The sequence below is a fragment of the Rhynchophorus ferrugineus genome, unplaced genomic scaffold (genome assembly GCF_030347505.1).
Source record: "Rhynchophorus ferrugineus isolate W39M unplaced genomic scaffold, kcgeb_rfMv2 rfM3, whole genome shotgun sequence".
Classification (NCBI taxonomy): Eukaryota; Metazoa; Arthropoda; class Insecta; order Coleoptera; family Curculionidae; genus Rhynchophorus; species Rhynchophorus ferrugineus.
In genome coordinates this window covers 15420904-15443936 of record NW_027472582.1, presented here as the reverse complement: position 1 = coordinate 15443936, position 23033 = coordinate 15420904, and the positions used below count along the sequence as shown (strand labels likewise).

The window sequence follows — 23033 nt, the reverse complement described above, 5'->3', positions numbered from 1 at the left end:
AAAATAAAAAAATATATATAAAAACATCGATTTTGTTGTTTTGTTTACATTTAGTAATAGCAAGCTATCGCTGTTTGACATAGCAAGGCTGCATAGTAAAACTTGGTCATACTTACTGTTTACGTAATATATTCCGTTTGTGTCGACGAAGCCGTTGGGGAAAACAAACTGAGATTCGTAATCCAAATCTGAAAAAAAACAGGAGAATATTTTTACATATTTTTGCTTGTATATTGTATAATAAGTATTGTTTAGAAATATCTATGGGATTGTATAGAGATGGAAATGAAAATGAACGTTTTAAAAATAGTAGAAGATATCATTCCCATTCATTTTGAATATGTTTTCGAATTTGTATCCACTACATTTCCATCTAAATATTGTACAGCCGACTTGGTTGGTGCAGTGGTCAAGGCCACAGGACGCTCTTCTTAATATTGTAATAGTCTAGGGTTCGAAACCTGCTGAAGCATATTGTTATACATTTATGTTTGTGATAGTTTATAGTTGTAATTGTCTATTAGGATTAAGAGTACAAAATTCGACAAGAGAAAGCATCCCAGTCACGCCAGTAACCAGGCTGGGTAAGACTGGATGTTTTCTGGAATGATCTCCAAGTTGGTCACTCCCCAGTTCGTAGGCTTAATGCCGAAACCCGTGGTTTGAAGTACACGTTAAGCAGTAGGACCAAATTTCTTTGATTGGTAAAAAGGACACTTTAAATATACCAAAAAAATTACACTCTTAAATTTTTTTTTACCTTAAAAATGTCTAATTATTTCAACAATGATGGTAGTTAGATTTTTAGTATTGTATCATAGGTAAAAAAATATATTTTTAAAGACATTCTAAAATAAATTTACAGATATATTAGTTCGAATAATTTGCTTTCGTTGAATTTCAGGGAACCTTATCAAATTGTAGTCAACATTTTATAGAGATTATTAGTTTGTGAGGTTGGTGAGGTGATATTTACACTTAGACTAACTTTAGTTTCAAGAGGTATGAGACAATGAGCCACAATAGCTATAACATCTATACGGTTTGATACCATTTGACTATTTTGCGGTAATATGATAGGAATATTAAAGTGTTTTTTTCCAACGAGTTATAAACACTTGATGAATATTAGAGTAGAGTTAATTATTCAATAATGCCATTAAATTATTGGCTAGACAATCAGTCAAATAGGTACAATTTAAAATAATTTTTGATATTGAAATGGATATTTGGAATTGTTCTGCATGAACATTCGAAAGAATATTCAAAAGATAATTGAAGCTGAAGAATATGTGATTGTGTGAATTATTGAATTTGTAAAGATATATTGGATTGTGAAGAAAGTTTTTGAAGTCATCCGGTCTTACACAGCCTGGTTACCAAGGTGATTAGGATATTTGTCGTATATTTGTTATCAATCACAATTACAAAAAACATAATAAAGTTACATAACAATCCATGCTCTGCTGAGAATTCGAAACTTTAGCTTCGGGAAGTCTTATTAGACAATCAGAGAACCTGTCCGTTATCTTGTCTACTGTAGTACCGGTAAGTCGGCAAATTAAATATTGGATTACCCCATATATTTAAGTAGAAAAAATGGACATAAATATTTTTCTGGCTATATTAGAAAGCATCTTTATATATTACCTCTTTGGATAGAATACAATATTACGTTATACCACTCATTGCCACTTCGTGGTTAACTTATGTAAATATATTTCGAAATTTGTAGGTTCGTATTAAAAAAAAAAAACGAAATCCAAAACACACATCACGCCTTTTAAAATATTTGGCAAGTGAAAGCGAACATATGGCGACTCCGTACTCCAAACAGTTATGAAAAAAGACGAGTATGCTCACCTGTGGATTGATGATCAGGCGTACCGTTTTCCGTGGAGTATCCAGTCGATATCGTCGAGTTCCCCGTCGATGTTTGGCTCTGGTAGCTTTTCGGTTTGTTCAGGTAACCCTTCTTAAATAGAACGTCTTGTCTGGGGGTTGTGATTCGCGTATATTCATCTGAAACAAACATAGATCTATAATCTTACATATTCTTCCCTATGTATCAGCTATATTAACTGTTTTTGCCTTTTAAATATATAAATATTAGAATTGGGAATTAATTTAACTGATTATTATGTTTGCCATTATATTCATTATCCCTATGCGTTTCTCATTTTTTTAAAGAAATAAAAGTTAAATTTTAAAGTAATTTAGCACATTAGGTAAAAAATGTTATTCTTGAGAATATGAAAGTTTTATGTTTTTAAATTTTGTCATTAAACCTGATAAAAAAAGTTTAATTTCATCTGATTTTTATTTAAATGTGATGGTTACAATGTAGAAATCATATTCGATGCATAATATTCACCAACAAATTTGTACATGTAAATTTTATGACATTTTACAGTCTGGAGCATGCCTTACCCCACCTAATATAGGGCAGGTTTTTTGGTCACCTGGTACACGGAAGATTATAACAGGTCAAATGAAAAGTCCCCGGCCTACCATAGTGAAACACACTTTTTTGGCAAAATTAGTTTTTTTTATTCAACATAATTCCCTTCAAGGGTCATATACTGATTATAGCGACCCTCCAACTTTTCGATACCATTTTTGTAGTACCATTTGTTCTTTGCCTCAAAATAGGCCTCCGTTTCGGCGATCATCTCTTCATTCGACGAAAATTTCTTCCCAGCGAGCATTCTTTTGAGATCTGAGAACAGAAAATAATCGCTGGGAACCGACATCTAACTGTATTCTGTAATAACTGTATTTTTCCCTTCAAAAAGCAATATTTTATCAACACGCGAAATTCCTTTTCATCCATTTTTTTGACAATAACAAAAGTTGCTTCACTCAAAATGCTATAATTCACAAACTAATGATCCGACAGCTGTCAAATTTATATATGCCTCTTTTGAGGGTTAGAGCTAACTAAAAACATATGAATTTGTAGGAATGTTCGTCCGGTCGGTCGAAATGTGTGACTGTCGATGCGATTGTTTGTCCGAACACTCACTACTATTTTGTGGAAAAAAAGGATTAAAAGCACTGGTTGAAGAAATTATTGTTTATTTCGATTTAAATTGATACATGTGGTCGACTGGAGAATGGACAGGATATTAGGTTAAGGTAAAGGAAGTACGGTAGCGCTGTGGAAGAGGTACTGTTACAAGAAGGTAGAGAAAAGAAAAGAGAGCGGGACGTCGTCGTGGTGGTTTTTTATAGCCGGGAACCGCATGGTATCAATCCACCGGCGTTGCCAGCCTTTGAACTTGCTGTAGGTGAATGCGTGGTGGCCTAAAGGGTCGTAGCTACAGATTTAATTCTAGTAGCGCCATCTATGTGTCAGACTTTTCAATTGACCTGTTAATACTAAGTCGTGGTCGAATTTCGAGCACTCGGCGATTACTATTAGTTTTGATTTAATGGAAACCTTGTTAGTAAAATAGTAAAACGATAAATCAAAATAAACTTAATAATAAATAACTATATTTTAAATACTTCAATTCTTCTAACGCCTGGCCGCACTTCACTAGAAAATTAATTAGTGAGAAAGGGGGTTTTCTAATTTTACTGCACCAATTTTAACTTGCCAAAGTGCGACGAGGAAATGAAATGAATTTTCATCTTGTTCGAGTCCTGAAAAAGGTTTCGCTATCTATAATTTATTTTATTTCTTCCGCACCGCTGACAGAAACGTCAATAATATTACGTTTCAACATGATTTGTTAGACATCGTCGGATCTGTCCAGCATGAGAAACCGAGAACTGATAATATACTTATGCCAAGTTATATACGATGACTTTTTTCATCAACAAAAACGTTTTCATCAAAGGCCAACGTAAATAATACAACGTTACCGAAGCATCAATAAACCTGGCCGGCACTTGAACGTAATGAACTCGAATTTTTATGCGAATGACATGAATTTTACGCCAAAAAAGTGTCAACCATAACAGCCGCGTCGAATTATCCGCGATACGCTTGATTTTTACTGTGTTGATGATCCGATCTATTTATCTTCTGGCATTCATTAATTTTAATTAATCGTTAGGATTACCCGTCGCCGTTGTTATGGTAAATTTGGTGTCGATATGGTTGCTTGAAACTTCGAAAGGCCGGATACATTTTCGTGAAAATTATAGAGAACACAGATTAATTACGTGATTGATTGTTCCGTTTACCTGATAAAATATTTTAAGAATGTAGGTGTTTCATTTATAATTTTTTGTAAATTGAAAACTCGCGGAAAAATACGTATAGTCTATTCAAAATAACAGTGAACTCCCGTCATCTAGATATTTAGTATATTGCCTGCCGCAATTTGTAAATTCGTTTTAGAATCGGACTATATTTTCCTTCTCATTTTATTCTAGTTAAAAGGAGACACAATGCCGTCTGATATGTTCGAACACGTAACCGAATCAGTTGTCAAATCGAACAAAAATCGAACAGTTGTCAAATGTCTGCAAAATTCTTCAAAATATTAATTGTAATAAGTACATGTTATTAACCGGCAAACGTTGTTTTAACGTTTAGATTGTTTTGATAAATATCAAATTGCTGCTTATCATTATTGTGATTGAAAATGTCGAAGCCAGACAGAACACCACAGAGTCTCTAATCAGTTACTTCGAACAGGAACGATATAATCTAGCTATCTTTGCCAGTAAAAATTCGTTAGAGAGGTAATAATTTTTACTGTTAAATATTAATTTACTGCGGTTTTTAATGAAAATATTTATTAGCGTGTTGCAACTGCAGTGAATATTAGCATAGACCTTGGAATATCATCTTGGATTCACCGAAAAGAAACCGTCCTCATACGAAGCGGGTGACGAATAGACATCAACTTGATGTTAGTTCTATCAGACATCAAATCTATGAAATGAATAAAAAGTGAGTAGTTTTTTCAATATAAACATAATTTAATAAAATTATTTCACAGGAAACCGATATGATGAGATATACAGCTGTTGAGTAATGTAAAATTTCAACGGTGTAAAGATAACTTCTAGATATTGCTTTTAAAATATTTTAATTTGTGAATTTAGATGAGACATGGATTTTTCAGAATGGGTCCAATATACCTAATGGTTATTCATGGTAAGATGATAATAAAAATAGTGTTGAGACAACAAAAGTTTATGGAAAAAGGTAAATGTTGGAATAAAAATTGATTAGATTTTATTACTTAGAAAATTTATTAATAATTCATTGCAGATATATTATTTTTCATGCTAGAAATAGAAATGGTTACATTAGAAATTAGAACAGATAGATTAGAAATTAGCAGCTTAGTTATATGTAATGAATATATATGTTCAGAATATACATGAGCAATTGGTTAAAATCTGTGAGGAGAGAAATAACAGTAACTGTCTTGCAGATATGGCAATGCATTAGGGAGAACGCAGAGATTAAACCTAGTTTTTATCAATAGAGATGTATACAGGTAGTAACAGAACAAACTAAGGAGAAATACAGTGATATCACAATGGCTTTATAGGGAAACACTGTACTGAATGACACAACAACTAAGCGTAAAAGGTAAATATGTTCTCCAATGAAAGTAAAATATATTACTTGGATATACAATTGTTAGTTAGGTGGATTAGGCCTTCAGGGAATACTACAATATATAAAAGGGTGTCTAAAACTCGTAACTAGTAACTAGTAAATATACATCCCTAACCTACAAACTATTATACCTGTATAATAAATTGTAGTTTTAAGTCCTTCGATAATATGTGCAGTAGATGTACTATAATGTACTATATGTTAAAATAAATTATATTTTATGTCAGTATTTTTGTTTAATTATTTAAACTGAACTAAAACTCGGAGTTGATGCGGCAACATTGCGACGTTTTGACGTCATCAATTCAGATGCCGTCAGTGCACTGTTGAATTGAACGGACTATAGGTTATTATTTTTCAAGATACTGTTCGTCGTTAGCCATTATATTACTTCTATATTTATGGTCATATTTGTATTCTATGTCCAAAAAATGACATACTGTTCATATTATTTTGTCTATTCCTTGTATATAGCAACTATACTTGTTAACATAACAATTCATTCAAATATGTGTCTGATCGTTAACGATGATCGTATCTATTTAAACCAAAAATAACATAATACATACATTTTTAAAGGAACAATACATTGTTGGGTTATTTATTATGTAAAGGCGAATTTAAAAAATAATGCATGACATACGCCTGAATCCATTGTAGAGTACCCCTTAACGCTTCGATTGAATTAAAGAGACCAGATCTAACGTTTAATACTAATTTTATACCGCCAAAAATCCAACATTATATATCATTTGAGGTTAACAAACTAAAATTGTTCCACACCTCGTTACTTTTGCATCTGTTTACACGCGTCTTGTTCTAAATCACTATTAAATGCTATCTATAAATCTTTAACGAAACTATCTAACTAATGCATACAAGATATTCTGATTTATAAAGTTTTAGTTTTATATACTTCCTCTTCTTGGTCGATCTTCATTAATTCGTGAACTTTTTTATTTTGAATTTAGAAATTGTTTTTTTTCTGTTATGTTCTTAAAATAACTATTATTTTTGGGAAATAGTTGTTAACTAGCTGTCGCAGATGCAACCTATCAATGGAAAACATTGTTATTGAAGAGCGAGGAATATGCATTTATTGAAATCAAATAAAATATTTATCAAAAATGAATAAAATATCTGAATAGTTCTTTTCTATATATATATTAACATATATATAAAACAATGTTATCAGTCATGCCTAATTTCATATGGTGATTCCATACTGTTCCGATTCTTTCTCGAATATTTGGAACAGAACTTATCGATAACCTTAAGCTCGAAGGTCCCGTCACAACATATGTGTATATATAGCAACAAAAAAATGTTTTCATTCCGAGAATTATACGGTTCAGGACTGACATTCGGAATCTCTGGCTGGCGACAATCGCCGAAGACGCGTGTTCAAGATCAACGTCCAACTGTTGATATCGCTATCGCTAAAGTATAACAGGTCAATTGAAATCCCCGGTCTACCATAGTAAAACATTTTTTTTTGGCAAAATTAGTTTTTTTATTCATTCAACATAACTCCCTTCAAGGGTGATACACTGATTGTAGCGACCCTCCAACTTTTCGATACCATTTTTGTAGGACGATTTGTCCTTTGCTTCAAAATAGGTCTCAGTTTCGGTGATCACCTCTTCATTCGACGAAAATTTCTTCCCAGTGAGCATTCTTTTGAGATCTGAGAACAGGAAATAGTCGCTGGAGGCCAGACTTGGAAAATCCAGTGGATGAGGAAAATCCAGAAGAATTCGAAGCTCAATTCATGGATTTTTGCTATCGTTTTCACTGACTTGTGACACGGTGCACTGTCTTGGTGAAGCAGCACTTTCGTTTTCTTCAAATGCGGCCATTTTTCGGCAATTTCGTACTTCAAACGGTCAATAACGCTATGTAATAGTTGCTGTTGATGGTCCTTAATTTTTCAAGGTAGTTAATGAAAATTATTCCATATCTCAAAATACATACGCCATAAACTTGCCAGCCGACTGTTGCGTTTTCCCAAGCTTTGGAGGGGGTTCATCGTGTGCAGTCCATACTTGACTGACTGACTTTGGACAATGATCACTCTCTGTGTTCCAGGATGACTGTGACTGGATTTCGGAGTGAAATGATGGAGCTACGTTTCATCCATTGTCACATATCGATGCAAAAACTTGGGTTCGTTACGCTTGATCATCTTGCTCCCAATCATCAACTCGTCGTTGTTTTTGGTCAAAAGTGAAGTAAACTTAGCATACCAATGGGTGATAACAATGGTTGATTTTCCTGAGGTAGTGTTCGGAAACTCGATATCAAACCAAGTTTTTGCTTCAACTGTATTTTTCCCCTTCAAAAAGCAGTATTTTATCAAAACGCGAAATTCCTTTTTATCCATTTTTTCACAATAACAAAAGTTGCTTCACTCAAAATGTTATAATTCACAAACTAATGATCCAACAGCTATCAAATTTATACACGCATCTTTTGAGGGTTAGAGCTAATTAAAAAACATATGTATTTAATTCTAGTAGCGCCATCTATGTGCAAGGACGGGGACTTTTCAATTGACCTGTTATTTTATACAGTTTTTTTCCTCTAATGTGGTTAGTAATTTTTACGTCATAGGAGGTGTTACCTCATACGCATATTTACCTACATATTATCTCTAGACTTTTAAAACGATTTATTTCAATAAGGATGGCATGGCTAGGATGATGAGTCAGAAATATATCGTCAAACTGCTGAGTGCTGCTGTTGGTGCCGTAAGACTTGTTAAATCCTTCTTTGGCCAATAATCACTCTCTGTGTTCTTGATCCATGTTTTTTCTTAAAGCTGCTTGCTGTGTTCCCTATCCAAAAGGTCGCATTTGCCACACAAGAATGTGAGAAATTCGTACATCTTTTCTTCGATACACCGGTTCCAATCAAAGTAATTTGCGTGTCTGCATTTGTTCCTAAACTGCATTAAAATTATTTCATTTCTAATAAGCTCCTGAGGGAGCTGCTGCAGAAGCCAGAGAGCATAGTTAAAGCGTCGATGATATTGAAGTTGATGGATTGTTTTCAAACGATTACATGTAATGGGAAATATTCAAATAATGATGGCTACCATACGAATGGAGTCTATTCATTGCTTTTCAACCAAAAAAGAATAGTTTTCTGTGGCGTGTTGTAACTGATGATGAAATCTAAATCTACAACACCTAATGCAAAATCATTGATTAGTCCAGAAGAGTCTTTCATATCAACACTAAAATAGAATATCCATGCTCATGAAGTGTTGCTGAGCATATGGTAGGATCAGCAAAGTTATTACTGTTACTGCAGATGTCTACCGTCATCACTTCATTAAATTGAACGGCTCATTGTTGCAAAAAGATTAGCAAAGCCTATACCAATGTAACAAATAAGACAAGAAACTTATCTGTTAATTTATTAACTCTATTTTTTCTAACATAGTATTTGAATTGCCATAGATCCCACAGATCCTACAGGTGATCTCGGCTTTACTGTGACTATGCCATTATAGACATTTTTGTTCCGTAAAAAGCTGTTTTATTGCTTTGGCTGTATGTTTTGATGTCAGTGTTTAAGATAAATTTACAAAAGGCAAATTGATAGGTAATTAATATAAATAGAACTTGATATGTATTTACTTTTTCTATTATTTCTACTATTATTTGTTAGTTTATTAATACATATTTGTAATTGTTTTATTGAATCTTGTAATTGTTGATAATACGGTTAAATATTTTTTGATTGATAGATATTATCGCACATGGTTTTACATGATGTTCCTACGAATCCTTTGAACGAATATTTTGTATGGCCCTTTTTGAGGAAAAAATGGTATTGTACGTATTTATCACCGTTTATTTATTTCTATCTATCTACTATCAACTAAAAATTGAGAGATTTGCTTTTCACACTAGCTTCATTCTTCAGCTTGTTTATAGTTTTTTTTTTTTAATTAAAGCTTCTTTGACTGGATATCTAGCATATTATTTTTGTTTATATAATCACCTTTTAATCCTTACCATAAGAGATCAATGAATTGATGAATTGAAATTGACTAACAAATATATTTTTGTTATTTTCATTAGTAAATGTTTGCAATTGTATTCTCAGATTTACTAGTTTTTGGTAATACAACTAATGATTCTGCAAATAATCTGTATTAGCATACATGACTTTACATGATGTTCCAATGAGTATTTGATACCCTGAGGTTTTAATATCACTGATCTATTCACTGCGCGAGATGTAACTATAATTTAGTACAAATAACGAGGAATTATTGATGCAATACACCACATGTCAAGGTATTGCTATTACCCATAACGAGGCTAGCTATTCAAATAAGATGAGGAACTATATGACGTGACGGCAATTCGTGATATCGAAACTATTTATTAAAATTAGATAATAGATACCTTTATTCTTATTTGTTTAGAAAATAATTGGATAATATGGAACCATTGTTATATATTTTATCGTTTTCATGTCGTTCATTGTGGAGCCATCTTGAATGTTGTTAATATTTATCGAAATTAGTTTTGGAGTCGTATTTTCTGAAAAACATCCGTTATTTTTCAAAATAGGTTATAATTAAAAAATATTGACTTTTGAAAAATGTTTGGTATTAGCCATATTTTCACACTTCTCCTCCGAATTTCCTTGCTCCTATTTCAGCGTCAAGTGTGTTGTTTGTCTATCATTTAGCGCAAAGGATTGATGTTTATATTAACGTAGAAGACTTTTATATAACTGATTAACACAGCATTACGTTTAAGTTAATCATAACAAGCAGACAAACCTTAAAAATAAAATAGTAACGTTTATAATGATTTATAATAAAAAATTTAAACATTAATATCTTAGTTATAGGATGATAGTTTCTCATGGCTGTTGTTCTCCGTATAATTTATTTGATTTTAATTATTCTTTAGCCATTAGCAGTAAATGTAAAGATGGCTGTATAAGTTTCATTTACTGCAGTGTGGGTCTGCATAGCTCGTACTAAACCCATTACGAAGATTAAAATTTAATTCCATATTAAAACTGACATTGACCCCATCTAATTTCACAAAATTTGTGGTAGAAATGCACGACTTTTGAATATCTGAATGTCCAATAGGAGACTAATTAAATGTCTTGACCGTAGAGCATATATAAAGGGCAATATATAGAGCTAGTTATATTAAAATAATAGATTCATTAAAATAGTAATTTATAGCTACAATTATATCCACTTAGTGGACTGAGTGTCGTTAAGAATAAATATTAAAATAAATATGACAATAACAAAATACAGCGACATAATTAAGTAAGAAAATATGATCATTTGTTGTAACAAGATGACCTGAAAGACGTAACGTAAAACAGATAGTACTAGCTTATGTACTGACATCATAAGTTAATACAGTTATGGTACATAAATATATACATAATATGTTTCACAAAGCTCTATATATAAAATTAAGTTTTTTGTTTTTGGCTAATTTAATATGACACATGAAAAGTCACAGGCCTGACACATAGATGGTCCTAGTTTTATTGCATTCACCGCTTTTTCAGTTAGTACTAATCTTCAAAAGAAAGCTGTTAAAATTCCATAATATTCTATTCATAAGTTTGTGAGTTATTGTGCTAACAGTGATACTATTTTTATTATTTTCAAAACAAGAGATCCACACACAGTTTTGTGTTTTAATTTTACTCTATTTCTTTATGGAAAAAAATACCGTGCAAGCAAAGCAAAGGTTTGAAAAGTAGTATAAAGAAGTAACCTCTCTATCAGAAACAACAATAAAACGTTGGTTTGCTGACTTCAAACATTATCATAGAGACGCCAGTGATGCAGAACGCAGTGGACGTCCAAATGAGGTCGTAACATCAGAGAACATAAAAAAAATCCACAAAATCGTTTTGAATGATCAAAAATGATTTGATTGAAAAAAAAAACGCATTTTCTTTGTAACGCCAGGGAAATTTCAAGCAATCTTTTGTATTCACTTATTTTTTATATTCACTTTCTATGGCAGTAAAGAATATCCTTAAATCTTGTTTTACGTTAATGGCCCTATTTTCAGACTATAACAGTTAAACTTCATCCCTTACTATAGCTTCCTTTACGAGTAAACATAAATAAAATTTATGAATAATATAATGGGTGTATATGGTTTAATATACTTTTTAATATTTCCAATATGGAAGGAAAAACGTACATATATTCATATTTATACAAACTTTCATAACTGTATAAATAAAGATTATATTAATATTCTCAAGAAAAAGTTAACGAACATTTTTATTCCGTTATTTCAAACATTTAATGCTAAAAGCCGTTCCAAAATTTTGTATTGAATAATATATTATAATTGTACTGACTCGTTTAATTTAATTTTGGTTTGCTTAAATTAAGTTAAAAACAACTTTTATACCACCAATTGTGTAGGTGTGGTATATTTAGTGTCTGTTGTAGGTGTGGTATATTTAGTGTCTGTTCGCTCTTGCTTTATGTACAAAATCCGTCCATTTTTCTGCCACAGCTTAGTATCATGGCTTCGCATTATCTCCCTAATGATTATATTTCAGATACTCTTAAGTTACCTTCTGGTTTTTCTTCTTTCCGTCCTTGCTTCCTCTAGATTCTCTTTACATATCCTTCTTCTCCATGTTGTAAGTCTCCCCATCACCTGAGTTGTTTCATTTTCTGTAATCTTTAATGAGTTATTTTCTTGTATATTTACTTCTCGTCCGGTAATTAATTTCTACAGCTTTTGTTCTTTTCTGACAATACCCCTGTCTCGAGTTTTGTGGTTTTCAAGTTCAGTTCAGTTTTTTGAAGGTCATGGTTTTTATAGTTCTAGCATTTGTTTCATTCTTCTGGTTTCCATTAACTTTGATTTCTATACTCAGATATTTAAATGTATTTACTGGAACTATTTTTAAATCTTCAATTCCTTTAATTTTTATTTTCACCCATTTATCACCACTTCTCATCACCAGAATTTTCGTTTCTCTTTAGTTCATTATTATTACGCATTATCTTTTTGCCATATTCCATCTGTATAAGATTTTTTGTATATCATCGGCAAAAGTTCCTACCGACATTTCTATTTTTTTTCATATTTTTATACCCTATATCTATACCAGTTTTTTTTCCTGTATATTTCTTTATTACATCCGCAATATCTTGATCCTGTTTAGGTTTTTGGGTATTCTATATATTTCTTGAATTATTCTCACAGTTTTACTACTTACTCCTCTTTATTCTAATATAGCCCATATAAAAGCATAACCTATAAAAATAAAGTGGTTTAATTGGGCTTATAAGAAGTTCGTGGCCTTATTTTCCATAGGTGGCATCAACTGCCAATAAATCAGAAAAGCACAGATGACAGTTACATTATTAGATCTGCATCTTGAGTTAAAATATAGGAAACTACATTAAGGGTTAATTGGAAAAAAATCACAATTATCAGTACATAATAAATTGCTATTACACAAGGAAGTATTGAGATCTATATGGACATATGGAATTCAATTATGGGGATGTTACGCAAAAAATTAATATAAATGCCAATACAAGTTTTCCAGAACAAAGTCCTGAGAATTATTGTAAGGACTAATTACTTAGAGACAATTGCACCGAGACGATTAGATAGCGATTGTCACTCAGGAAGTCAAGAGAATTGCAAGAAGACACGAGGACAGATTTCATTCTTATGTCAATATCGAGGTAGTACAACTCTTGGATAACACTAAAACAGGACACATAATCAAAATAATCAAACCATTTAATCTTGTATAGTGTAGTATAGTGAGGTACATTCAATAGAAATACAGCAGTGTTAACACATAAACATTATGATATTAGAGACTCATCACTGACACCCTTAGAGACACAACTTTGCAACGACTAGTGACAATGTTATAAATACATCTTAAAAAAATAAAAAGAAAAGTTAGAAAGCTGTTTGAGTTTAAAAATTGAGTAACGACAAATTGCATTTTCCAACATTATCTTCATCAGGAGAAAGAAGCCATACAGTCTTGAGAAACAAATTGTGAGGTGAAAAATAAGTGAAAAATAATCATCAAAAAAGGTCAGGAAATTCTTCAGCAAAATAATATCAGTATTGAGACAGAAAGCCACAAAGGAAACTCAAGTTTTGGGTTCTTCATAAACGTATCATAACCGATGTCAATAGTCGAGTGTATCAGTTTCTGCTGAGCTAGAATTTCATCGGTTCACACAGTTTCTTTTCATTTATAAACAGAAACAGACAGTCAAAGATGTAGTATTTCATCATGACAAAACTTTCTACAAGCTTTCTTGACGATGTTTAAAAACATGCGAAAGTGTTATGTGAAAAATAATGAAAGAGACATTTTTATTCGATTAACATATAGTTCAGATATATCATCTTTCGACTATTATTTGTTCTGATCTATGCAGAAATTCTTCAAGGGTATTTACCTGTGGACAAACTAAAGGACATTTTTAAGAAATACAACATATTTAGACAATACAGACCCAGATTGACTTTACTTAAAGAAAAACGCAACGAACTTTTTCCCAGACCCAATATATAATATATAAAATTATGTAAAATAACACGGACAATAAAACTTGGTTCAAATATTAGGGTGGTAAAGTTGTTACAATAAAACCCGATCTAAATCCATAAATATTTGCCGAGACTCCCTACTACCTTCGGAAACCCCTGAAAACCCCAGTAGCGGTGGCGGGATCGATATGAGAATGTATCTCAGAGGGGTAAAATATCCTTCCGCACAAGGGGAGAATAAAAACGCGGGCGGTATGATATAGCAACGATTGCCTTTTTCATTCCATCACCCCCCCCCCCCCCCTTTAATTCTGAAAAGGGTCATAAATGATGAGCTTCAAATTAATTTTAACACCGTTTGGTGTAGTTATAATTTACATAATTATAAAGTCACAAAGTTTAGTTTTTTTATTCGATTACTATAGCAGGCTTGATGATTTATAATGTTGATATATTTAAAGGGGATATATTTCTAAAAGCACATTGTTTCCTTATTCAAAGTTAATCGATGAGAGAACACATGTTTTTTATTACCCTTAGAGACTCAAAAATCTGGCCCAAGTTATTATTGGTTTTTCTAACAGATGTCGCTAAGCTTAACAGATTGATAATGATGCAATATTATTATTTGGCATAATATCCCAAAACCTGGGAAGTCACCAAACGACATAAGAGCCTATAGACCTATATCACTACTATAAGAATAAAACCGATCATAGAGAGAAAAAACCTAATACCAACACACCAATTTGGGTTTATTAACAAACACCCAACAATTGACCAGGTCCACAGAATAACAGATGTTATTGAAAAAGCCTACGGAATTAAAAAAAGTATGCTCTGCTATATTTTTAGATGTATCACAAGCCTTCGATAACTTGATGACCATCGTAGACTTATACATTTTCGAAAATGTTAAGTTTCGTGCCTGAATATGCGCTTTTGAGGAACGCATTACTTTTATATTATTCAATAAATGTAAAGAGTTGGCTAATGTAAAGAGTAATGGTAAAGTTGGAAAACGTAACAGTCGCAAGGTTATGGCGTATTTTGGGATGCGCATGGAATAATTTTCATTGACTATCTTGAAAAATGAAGGACAATCAACAACGACTATTACATAGCGTTATTTAACCGTTTGAAGGACGAAATCGCCAAAAAACGGCTACTTGTAGAAAAAGAAAGTTCTGCTTCACCAAGACAATGCACCGTGTTACAAGTCAGTGAAAACGATGGCAAAAATCTATGAATTGGGCTTTGAATTGCTTCCTTATCATCGTGTTCTCCAGATCTGGCCCCCAGCGACTATTTCCTGCTCTCAGATCTAAAAAGAATGCTCGCTGGGAAGAAACTTTCGTCGAATGATGAGATGATCGGCGAAACTGAGGCCAATTTGGAAGCAAGGAACAATTCGTACTACAAAAATGGTATCGAAAAGTTGGAGGGTCGCTATAATCAGTGTGTCACCCTTGAAGGGAATTATGTTGAATAAAAAAAATAATTTTGCTGAAAAAAAATGTGTTTTACTATGGTGGGCCGGGGATTTTTCAATTGACCTGTTATTATAGATGTGCCAATGTAGTTTTAGTACAGTTAAGACCTTACAAGAGTTGTATCAATGCAAATAAAATTGCTCACTTAATAATTGCAAATAAAATTGCTCACTTAATAATTGATTAGTGACAATATTAGAATTATATATCAAGGTATTAGCTAAGAGGCTATAATGGATCAACTAGCCGATTAATAAAATTATTTCACAAAAATCAGCTGCATTTTTGAACGGTTACTATTAAAAAAATACTGTTTCAATTTTTTTAGACATTTATCTCCAATTAGGTAAGTATGACACCCAAATTTCAAAATGCATCTCTTGACCGTCACTATTTGTTCGTATTCCATCTTCTGATAAAAAATGCAAACAAAATCGTGTGTTAATTATCTAACCTAAGTTACGTTAATATTAACATTGGGACAAGCGCTAAATACTATACAAATTTCAGGTATGTGTCTGCGTATAGACTAGAATCAGTACCCATAGTAACACAAAATATTTAAATTGTGATAATATGCCTTAAGAATAATATATTTTGAACTGTAAATTTAATAAAAACTGTAAAAAACTATGCGTAAACTTAAACGATTACTATAAAAGTACAGGAAAGCTATAATAAAGATTACCAATTTGTTTAACTCAGACATTACAGGTTATTAGACAGGTTAGTACACTGGAAAGTTGCGAGTTTGATTTTTATGCCTGGTAAATTGCTTAATAATATTTAATATTAAAGACCAAAGACCTATATCGAAATTTCTTGTGAAAATATTACTCAAGAGAAAGAGGTCATCAATAAAATAGGTTTGGATTAGTTTAGAATCAAACAAAACACTCGACAAGTGACTAGGGCCATAGAATAATGGACAATATTGGATGTTCTTTAGAAAAAAGCCTTGGACAAAATTTGGAACAAAGACTTGGTATAAACTAAACAAAATAAAATATTAATGTTTCATTCCAAATAGGGAAATTAACATACTATATTTGCAGCATACTATTTAGAACCAAATAAGAGGATGAACAATCATTCTGAATTGTAGGATATGTCTATTCTCGATCAGATAGATATATGTTACATAAACTGGAGAGGATTTCTACAGCTACATTATTACTATTTTTCGCATTACTATTACTATTTATATACATTGGCGGGTAATACAGAAATATTGACAATGGGCAAGAACGAAGCATTTAGAAAGAAACTTCAGTTCACTTTTTAACTAAAATCTGTTTCTATGAACTTCACCAATAAAAGACTGAAGAATCCAGTCCAGAATTTAAATGGTGGTAATGGACATGGCATGGCAAATGGAAGGAGAGTGATGCATGACGAATAGCTGTATCGGAATAGAATTACGAATTCAAAATATCGGCTGAAGATATTTCTGAAAAATACAGTGGTTGAAGATATCTAGTATTGTCGCATAAAAAATATTATATTCGAAACTTTGTTTGCGACATACACTGTTAAAACGCTTGTATTAAAGCTCTTTTTTGAGTGGTTGTGTCTATTGTTAAAGACGTAACACCTTAGTGGAGTGTATTAAATAAGCTAGCCGATGTAAAGAAACTTGTTGATATTACCACTCATATTTGATTAAGCAATTTAGGGACAGCGGACTGAGCTTTAGTGAGGTAGAGAGTTTGCTTCCGTACTAATAAAACATCCACATCTCACTACACATATTGTTGAACTAGATCTGGTTACTTTTAAGTACGTTTTTTTTATCACAGCATTTTAATTATAAATAACTTCAAGGCTGACATACTAACACAAAAGGTTATGATAAAATATATATATTACGATATACTTTGTTTCCAAAATATCATATATATTTTATGCGACATTTTACGATTTTTTTTTATTTCTTTCTTTCTTAGATATTTTCGTATATTATTAAAATTGGACTGATTTACTGAGAATATTTTATGTAAAAATATATAGATGTCAGCCTTGGTATTGTAAAGTGACAAAAGCTGACGCTTTGACCCAATTCAATTTAAAATAACTGATCATCTGAAAAATCCTTTGCTAGATTGTTTTATGACTTGATATGTTCGAGAGCAACTATTGCTAATATTTATAATATGTATATAAAAATATTATGTCCATATAACTGTCCATAGAATTCGGGCCATTATGTCATAAGCGTCATGTATTAGTAGTAAACGTTAAATAAACTCCAGCTTATCAGATTAACCTCGACATTATGTTATCTGTTGGTTATATTTAGTGAAATATTAAATAATATTACGTAGATCAAAATAATTAAGTTATACAATTACGTTCATTTATGTAGTAAGAGGGAGTAAATATTGGGTTACAAACTTGCAAGTGACTTTACAAATTAAAGGTCAGATGACACCAAATTTGGACTGAACGGTGTATATATACCAACAATATATAATTATATATTTATCCTACACTCGTCCTGCTTGAATATTGTTGCAAGTACAACTGGGAAATAGTAATAAACTAATTTTGGCTAAATCAGACTTAGATAATGTCTTACATTATCAGGATTGAGTACAATTGAGTACAATTTCATAATAATGAATTGAAGAACATCAATGTGCATCAATATTTTTTTCATTTTTAAGTTAAATTCAGAAATGTTGTAATTTTCGAATGTAAATTGTAGATATGATCACTACACGAACTGAGACTTCAGTGATATGTATGGTAAAAACAGTTCAGTTTATAGACAACACTATTTACCTATAATGTTAGTGTCAAATTGTGTAGGACTTAATATGGGACATGGCAGTGATTTGTTGGTTTATTTCTTGGGTATTTCTTGGTTGCATATGCTATTTTGATGGGTATTTCTTGGTTGCATATGCTATTTTGATGATATTAATATGGTAGAAATTCATGAAGCAAAAAAATAATCACTTTATGGGAAATATTAAAAAAATATTTCGATTTTATTTGCAAACGTATTTACGATATTGGGAGGTAGTAGACATGTGTTAAAATGCTGAAAGAGTAACTGTTTGGTATGGGTTTAAGAATTATTGTATAATTAGTCTTTACCTCTCTCAAAATAAAAGTGTTAAAAATTTGGAGTTAATATAATGGATTATTGCCAAGCCGCTCTTAGCTACTTGCCCCTTTCACCTAACTCAAATAGTTTCTAATATATTTTAGTAGGAAAATGTATTCTAGTTTAAAGAATACCCTTGGAAATTAGTAAGCAGTACACAATTTTTATACTTAACTATGTATAAGTTAAGTTAGCATAAAATTATTACCCTCTATATAAAACATTGGAATACATCTTAATCAAGATTTTTTAATTAAAAATATAACTCTTTAAACAGATATCGAAGAAATTACAACGATATTAAAGTACGCTTTAAGGGTTATTCCAAAAATTGAATTTAATAATTGTCTGGAAGACTGAAACAAAAGGCTGGAGGATTGCTTGTGAGGGAAATAAAATTAAAAACATAAATAACCAATTTTTTGGTGCAATAGTAAAATAATAATAATCCAATATAACATAATCAATTTGCAAGACTGGTGATTTACTAAAAATTTACTTGTAATTTGAAAAATTTGAAACAAATAGAAATATGAAAGCCAAGGTCGACTAATTACAGGGAGCTGTTTAAATAGGTCCATTATTACGAACATGTTTTGCGTGCCCTATTTTTTTTGTTCTCCGTTATTATTCATACAACTTGGGATGTCGAGTGATCTTGACGAGACGCACATGGTGTTTGTGTATGTCAAGATTTGTAGAAACACTTACGCAATAAGTTCAAAGACGAAAATTAGGATAACAAAATCTAGTAGGCCTTGATAAATATCACTTGTTATTTTGTCTAGAACCTTTCATTCATTCTGTAATTCCTTCACAATAGCTTTGATTTTCATATAGAAATTAGTATTTCTCATCCGTTAAAGTTAAAACAAGTAAACGATGACTTTAAATAAAAAACAAGATAGTTTTCATTTCCTTTTTTGCTCATGATTATGTATCGATTTTAAGAGGTATCGGAATGTTCATCAGCCTTTAGTCTTCTTTTATTATAAATTCTTTATTATTATTATAACGAATGTATATTTTAAGAAACATTTCATTTGTTTTTTAATTGTAAAAATATAATTATATAGTTTATAAAATACAAAGCAGATGAAAAAATAGTTATAGGACAAAATATATCGAAATTGTGCTTAGAATATGTATTGCTCTGAGTTTATTTATATTTGTTAAAAAAAATAACTCCATACATATACTTTAATGCTTTTGATTATTATTTTAAATATTCAATAGTGTCTTCAAATCAAATGTGTATATTTGGTAGATTTTATTAAACCAATTGTGGATACGGTAAAAGGCAAAACAAAATCAATAAAAGTATTGATTAAGCGTTTAGCAGATCACATGAATCGTTTCAGGCCTCTCCGACCTCACCAAACCAAATTAAATATTGACTAAACTGTGTACCAGTTTAACAATGGCTTCTTTGGAGTAACAGTTTAAGGGCTCTATTATTTGTACAATGGATGTTAGAATTACGTTTATTTGTAAACTTGCTGACTAAAATTAAATATTTAAGGTAAAAATTATACATTTTATTCTGTGAAATTCATTATATTAACTGATATTAGTTTTTACATGAAATAAAAAATGCACTGTTTTTGAAGCTAAAAATGATCATTTATATTCCAACAAAATAAAAGGTGCTGGAAGTAATATAATCAAAATATAGCTAAATATGCACAGACAAATCATTTTAAAATAAAAAGTACTATTTATTTCAAGATGGGTATCGTGGCAAGTTATAAAAGAGAGACAATACAGAATAAGGGAGTCGATATGTAGTAAGCAAGAGCAAAATAAGAGAAACTTTTCTTTGACTTATTTTAGAGTTTTATTTTTACTAACTCCGGTCCTTGCTACAAAGCCTACCCACTGACCAGTGATCAACTTATAGATTATCCCAGCAGATACCAGTCTTACCCAGCTCAGTTATTGGCAATGAAACTTTATGAAGAAAAGCACGATGCAAAAAAAATGAAGAAAAGCAAAAGGTGATTAACTGAATTTGAATTGAATGAACATTTTATTATTTCATTCTGTTTTAAATTATTGTCTTAGCTTAAAGCATTAAGTATTTGAACATTTTGTTTTTATTTGTTTCGTTCGAATTACCTCAACATTAAAATTATTAATCGTATTGTATTTTTATATTAATCTGATTAAGACATATTAGTTGTATAATTATAGATATTAATATAAAACCTGTAATAAATATAATAAACATCCTTCAAGAAAAATCGAGATATCATCACATGTTTAAACTAGCCAGGAATCAATTAAATATTGACTGAATCGTAGACTTGATGATGATGAAACTGTATTAGTTACCAACCGAGTTTTTTGTTTGTTTCTGTTCTATTATTAAACATATTCATTTGCACACTCACAAAACACACGATAACGTTTTTGTTGCTTGTCCTACCTTCATTAAATGTGATCTTGTTCTCGCTGGTCGTGCTGCTCGAGCGGGTAGTTTTTGTACTGCCATCGTATTGGTAACGCCTTCGCGCAGGCGTCGACTGACTAGAATACGAATATTTGGAATGATGAGCGCTGGAACGGTAGCTGCGCGGATATCGACCCGACACCGCCGATGAGTTTGTGTTCGATTCCTCGCTATCGCTGTGATCGTCTGAAATCAAATAAACATCATAAGTAAAATCAAAATTATCAGAGAGCAATATTTTATACGTGGTATAAAAATATTATAACAGATATAATGCAATATAAATAAACAATAATGCGGATATATCATGATTTGCAATAAATTACATCTACAACTTATTATTCAATATAATATCTTTGATATGAAGATGAAATCAGAGCTTGGAGAATCGTTGAGAAATGGTTTCGGTTTAAATTAACATTGGGAAATATTGACCGAAACCAGTCGAACTAGTCGATAGTTAAAAAGGTACTCGATTTCAGTGTGCGTATGTCATATTATGCAACCGTTACAGGCCTGACTATTGCGGCCATGTTCAAGGATCTGTTAGACTACCTGAACGGTTAATAAGTGCAATTGGTTTCGTCTGTTTTCTAATAGATAAAAACCCTCAGTTTCGTTTTATATCTCCGTTCAACAAGTCACTTTTTTCCTTAAATAAAACAGTTTTTAAAATAAATTAATAGTTTTTGTGTTCTAAACCCGTTCACCTTTTATAACTGATGTGGTATTCCTGTGCTAATATTGCGAAAGAAAAGGAAAGAGATAATTGCTGGTTTCTATATATTTTAAAGATCAGTTTCATTTTGATAATATTTAATGCATAAGCATTTTTGCATAATAATGCGTAAGCAAATTTAAAACAACACTTTGAAGCTTTAGGCTATGACGACAATGTTAGAATATTAAAAGATAGTCATCTAAAACTACATAATAACAATTGACCATTTTTTCACTTAATCGCATCAGACTAGTCGCGAAAAATAGTGGAATGAACTAGTCACATGTGAAACTAGTCGACTCAGTGGTAGATTGAAAGTAGTCGCATGAAACATTCTATAGAACAATTTAATAGTTATGGATCATACTAATGAGATTGTATATGAAGAAAACGAAGCAATAAGATCCCAAAGGGTGCGGTGGAAGTGTTCAAATACGTCCAGCAATTTACTACTATTATTAGGAAACATACAAGCTATGGAAAACAACCCTATTTAGTGGATTTCTGGCGGTTGAGGATGTAAGGCTTCTAAAGGCGGGATGAAACTGCTGTGAACTAACACGGTTTACTAGAATTTGAAGAAAAACTTTCATGGTGTACGACCACCAAAGACACAATTATCATAACCTCGAAAACCTTCCTATACAGGGTATACCGTGGAAACTTGGATAAAAACAGAAAATAACAGATATTTAGAAGATAATCAAAGGAAAACTTTGATTCTTTCTCGAAAAATTTTCTAAATAAATATTGATTGAGACAATACTATTGTCCTATTTTAATTGAAGTTAAGTTCATGAATTATATTGTTCATTCAGTTGTTCCAATAGGTCATCACCAGTTCTTTCCGTTAAATAAAATAGTTTTAAGTAAAATAAAAGTATTTGTTTTTTTGATTAAGGAAATTAACGAAAAATAAGGAGATATCTCATAATTCACATATCACATAATTTTATCATAATTTAAATTACTATTTGGTTTTCAAAATAACGAACTAATTTTTGATAAAAAATATAGGTTTTTAATAATGAAAGATCACCGTAGTTGCTTGAGTTAACAGTGTAATTTTTAATCAATCGACCATCTGAAATATATGTATAG

General features: G+C 31.4%; 1 protein-coding gene across 3 annotated transcripts in view; it reads right to left on the bottom strand.

Annotated features, from left to right (window-relative positions):
* Positions 1–23033, bottom strand: part of LOC143194353 (uncharacterized) — a 112243-nt gene that overhangs the window by 30645 nt on the left and 58565 nt on the right. For all 3 annotated transcript variants that reach the window (XM_076401058.1, XM_076401059.1, XM_076401057.1), the window contains exons 2-4: positions 21188–21397; positions 1864–2022; positions 117–188 (exon numbers count right to left, since the gene is read on the bottom strand). In XM_076401058.1, the coding sequence (XP_076257173.1) occupies positions 117–188; positions 1864–2022; positions 21188–21397 (441 nt within the window). The remainder of the gene's footprint in view (positions 1–116; positions 189–1863; positions 2023–21187; positions 21398–23033) is intronic.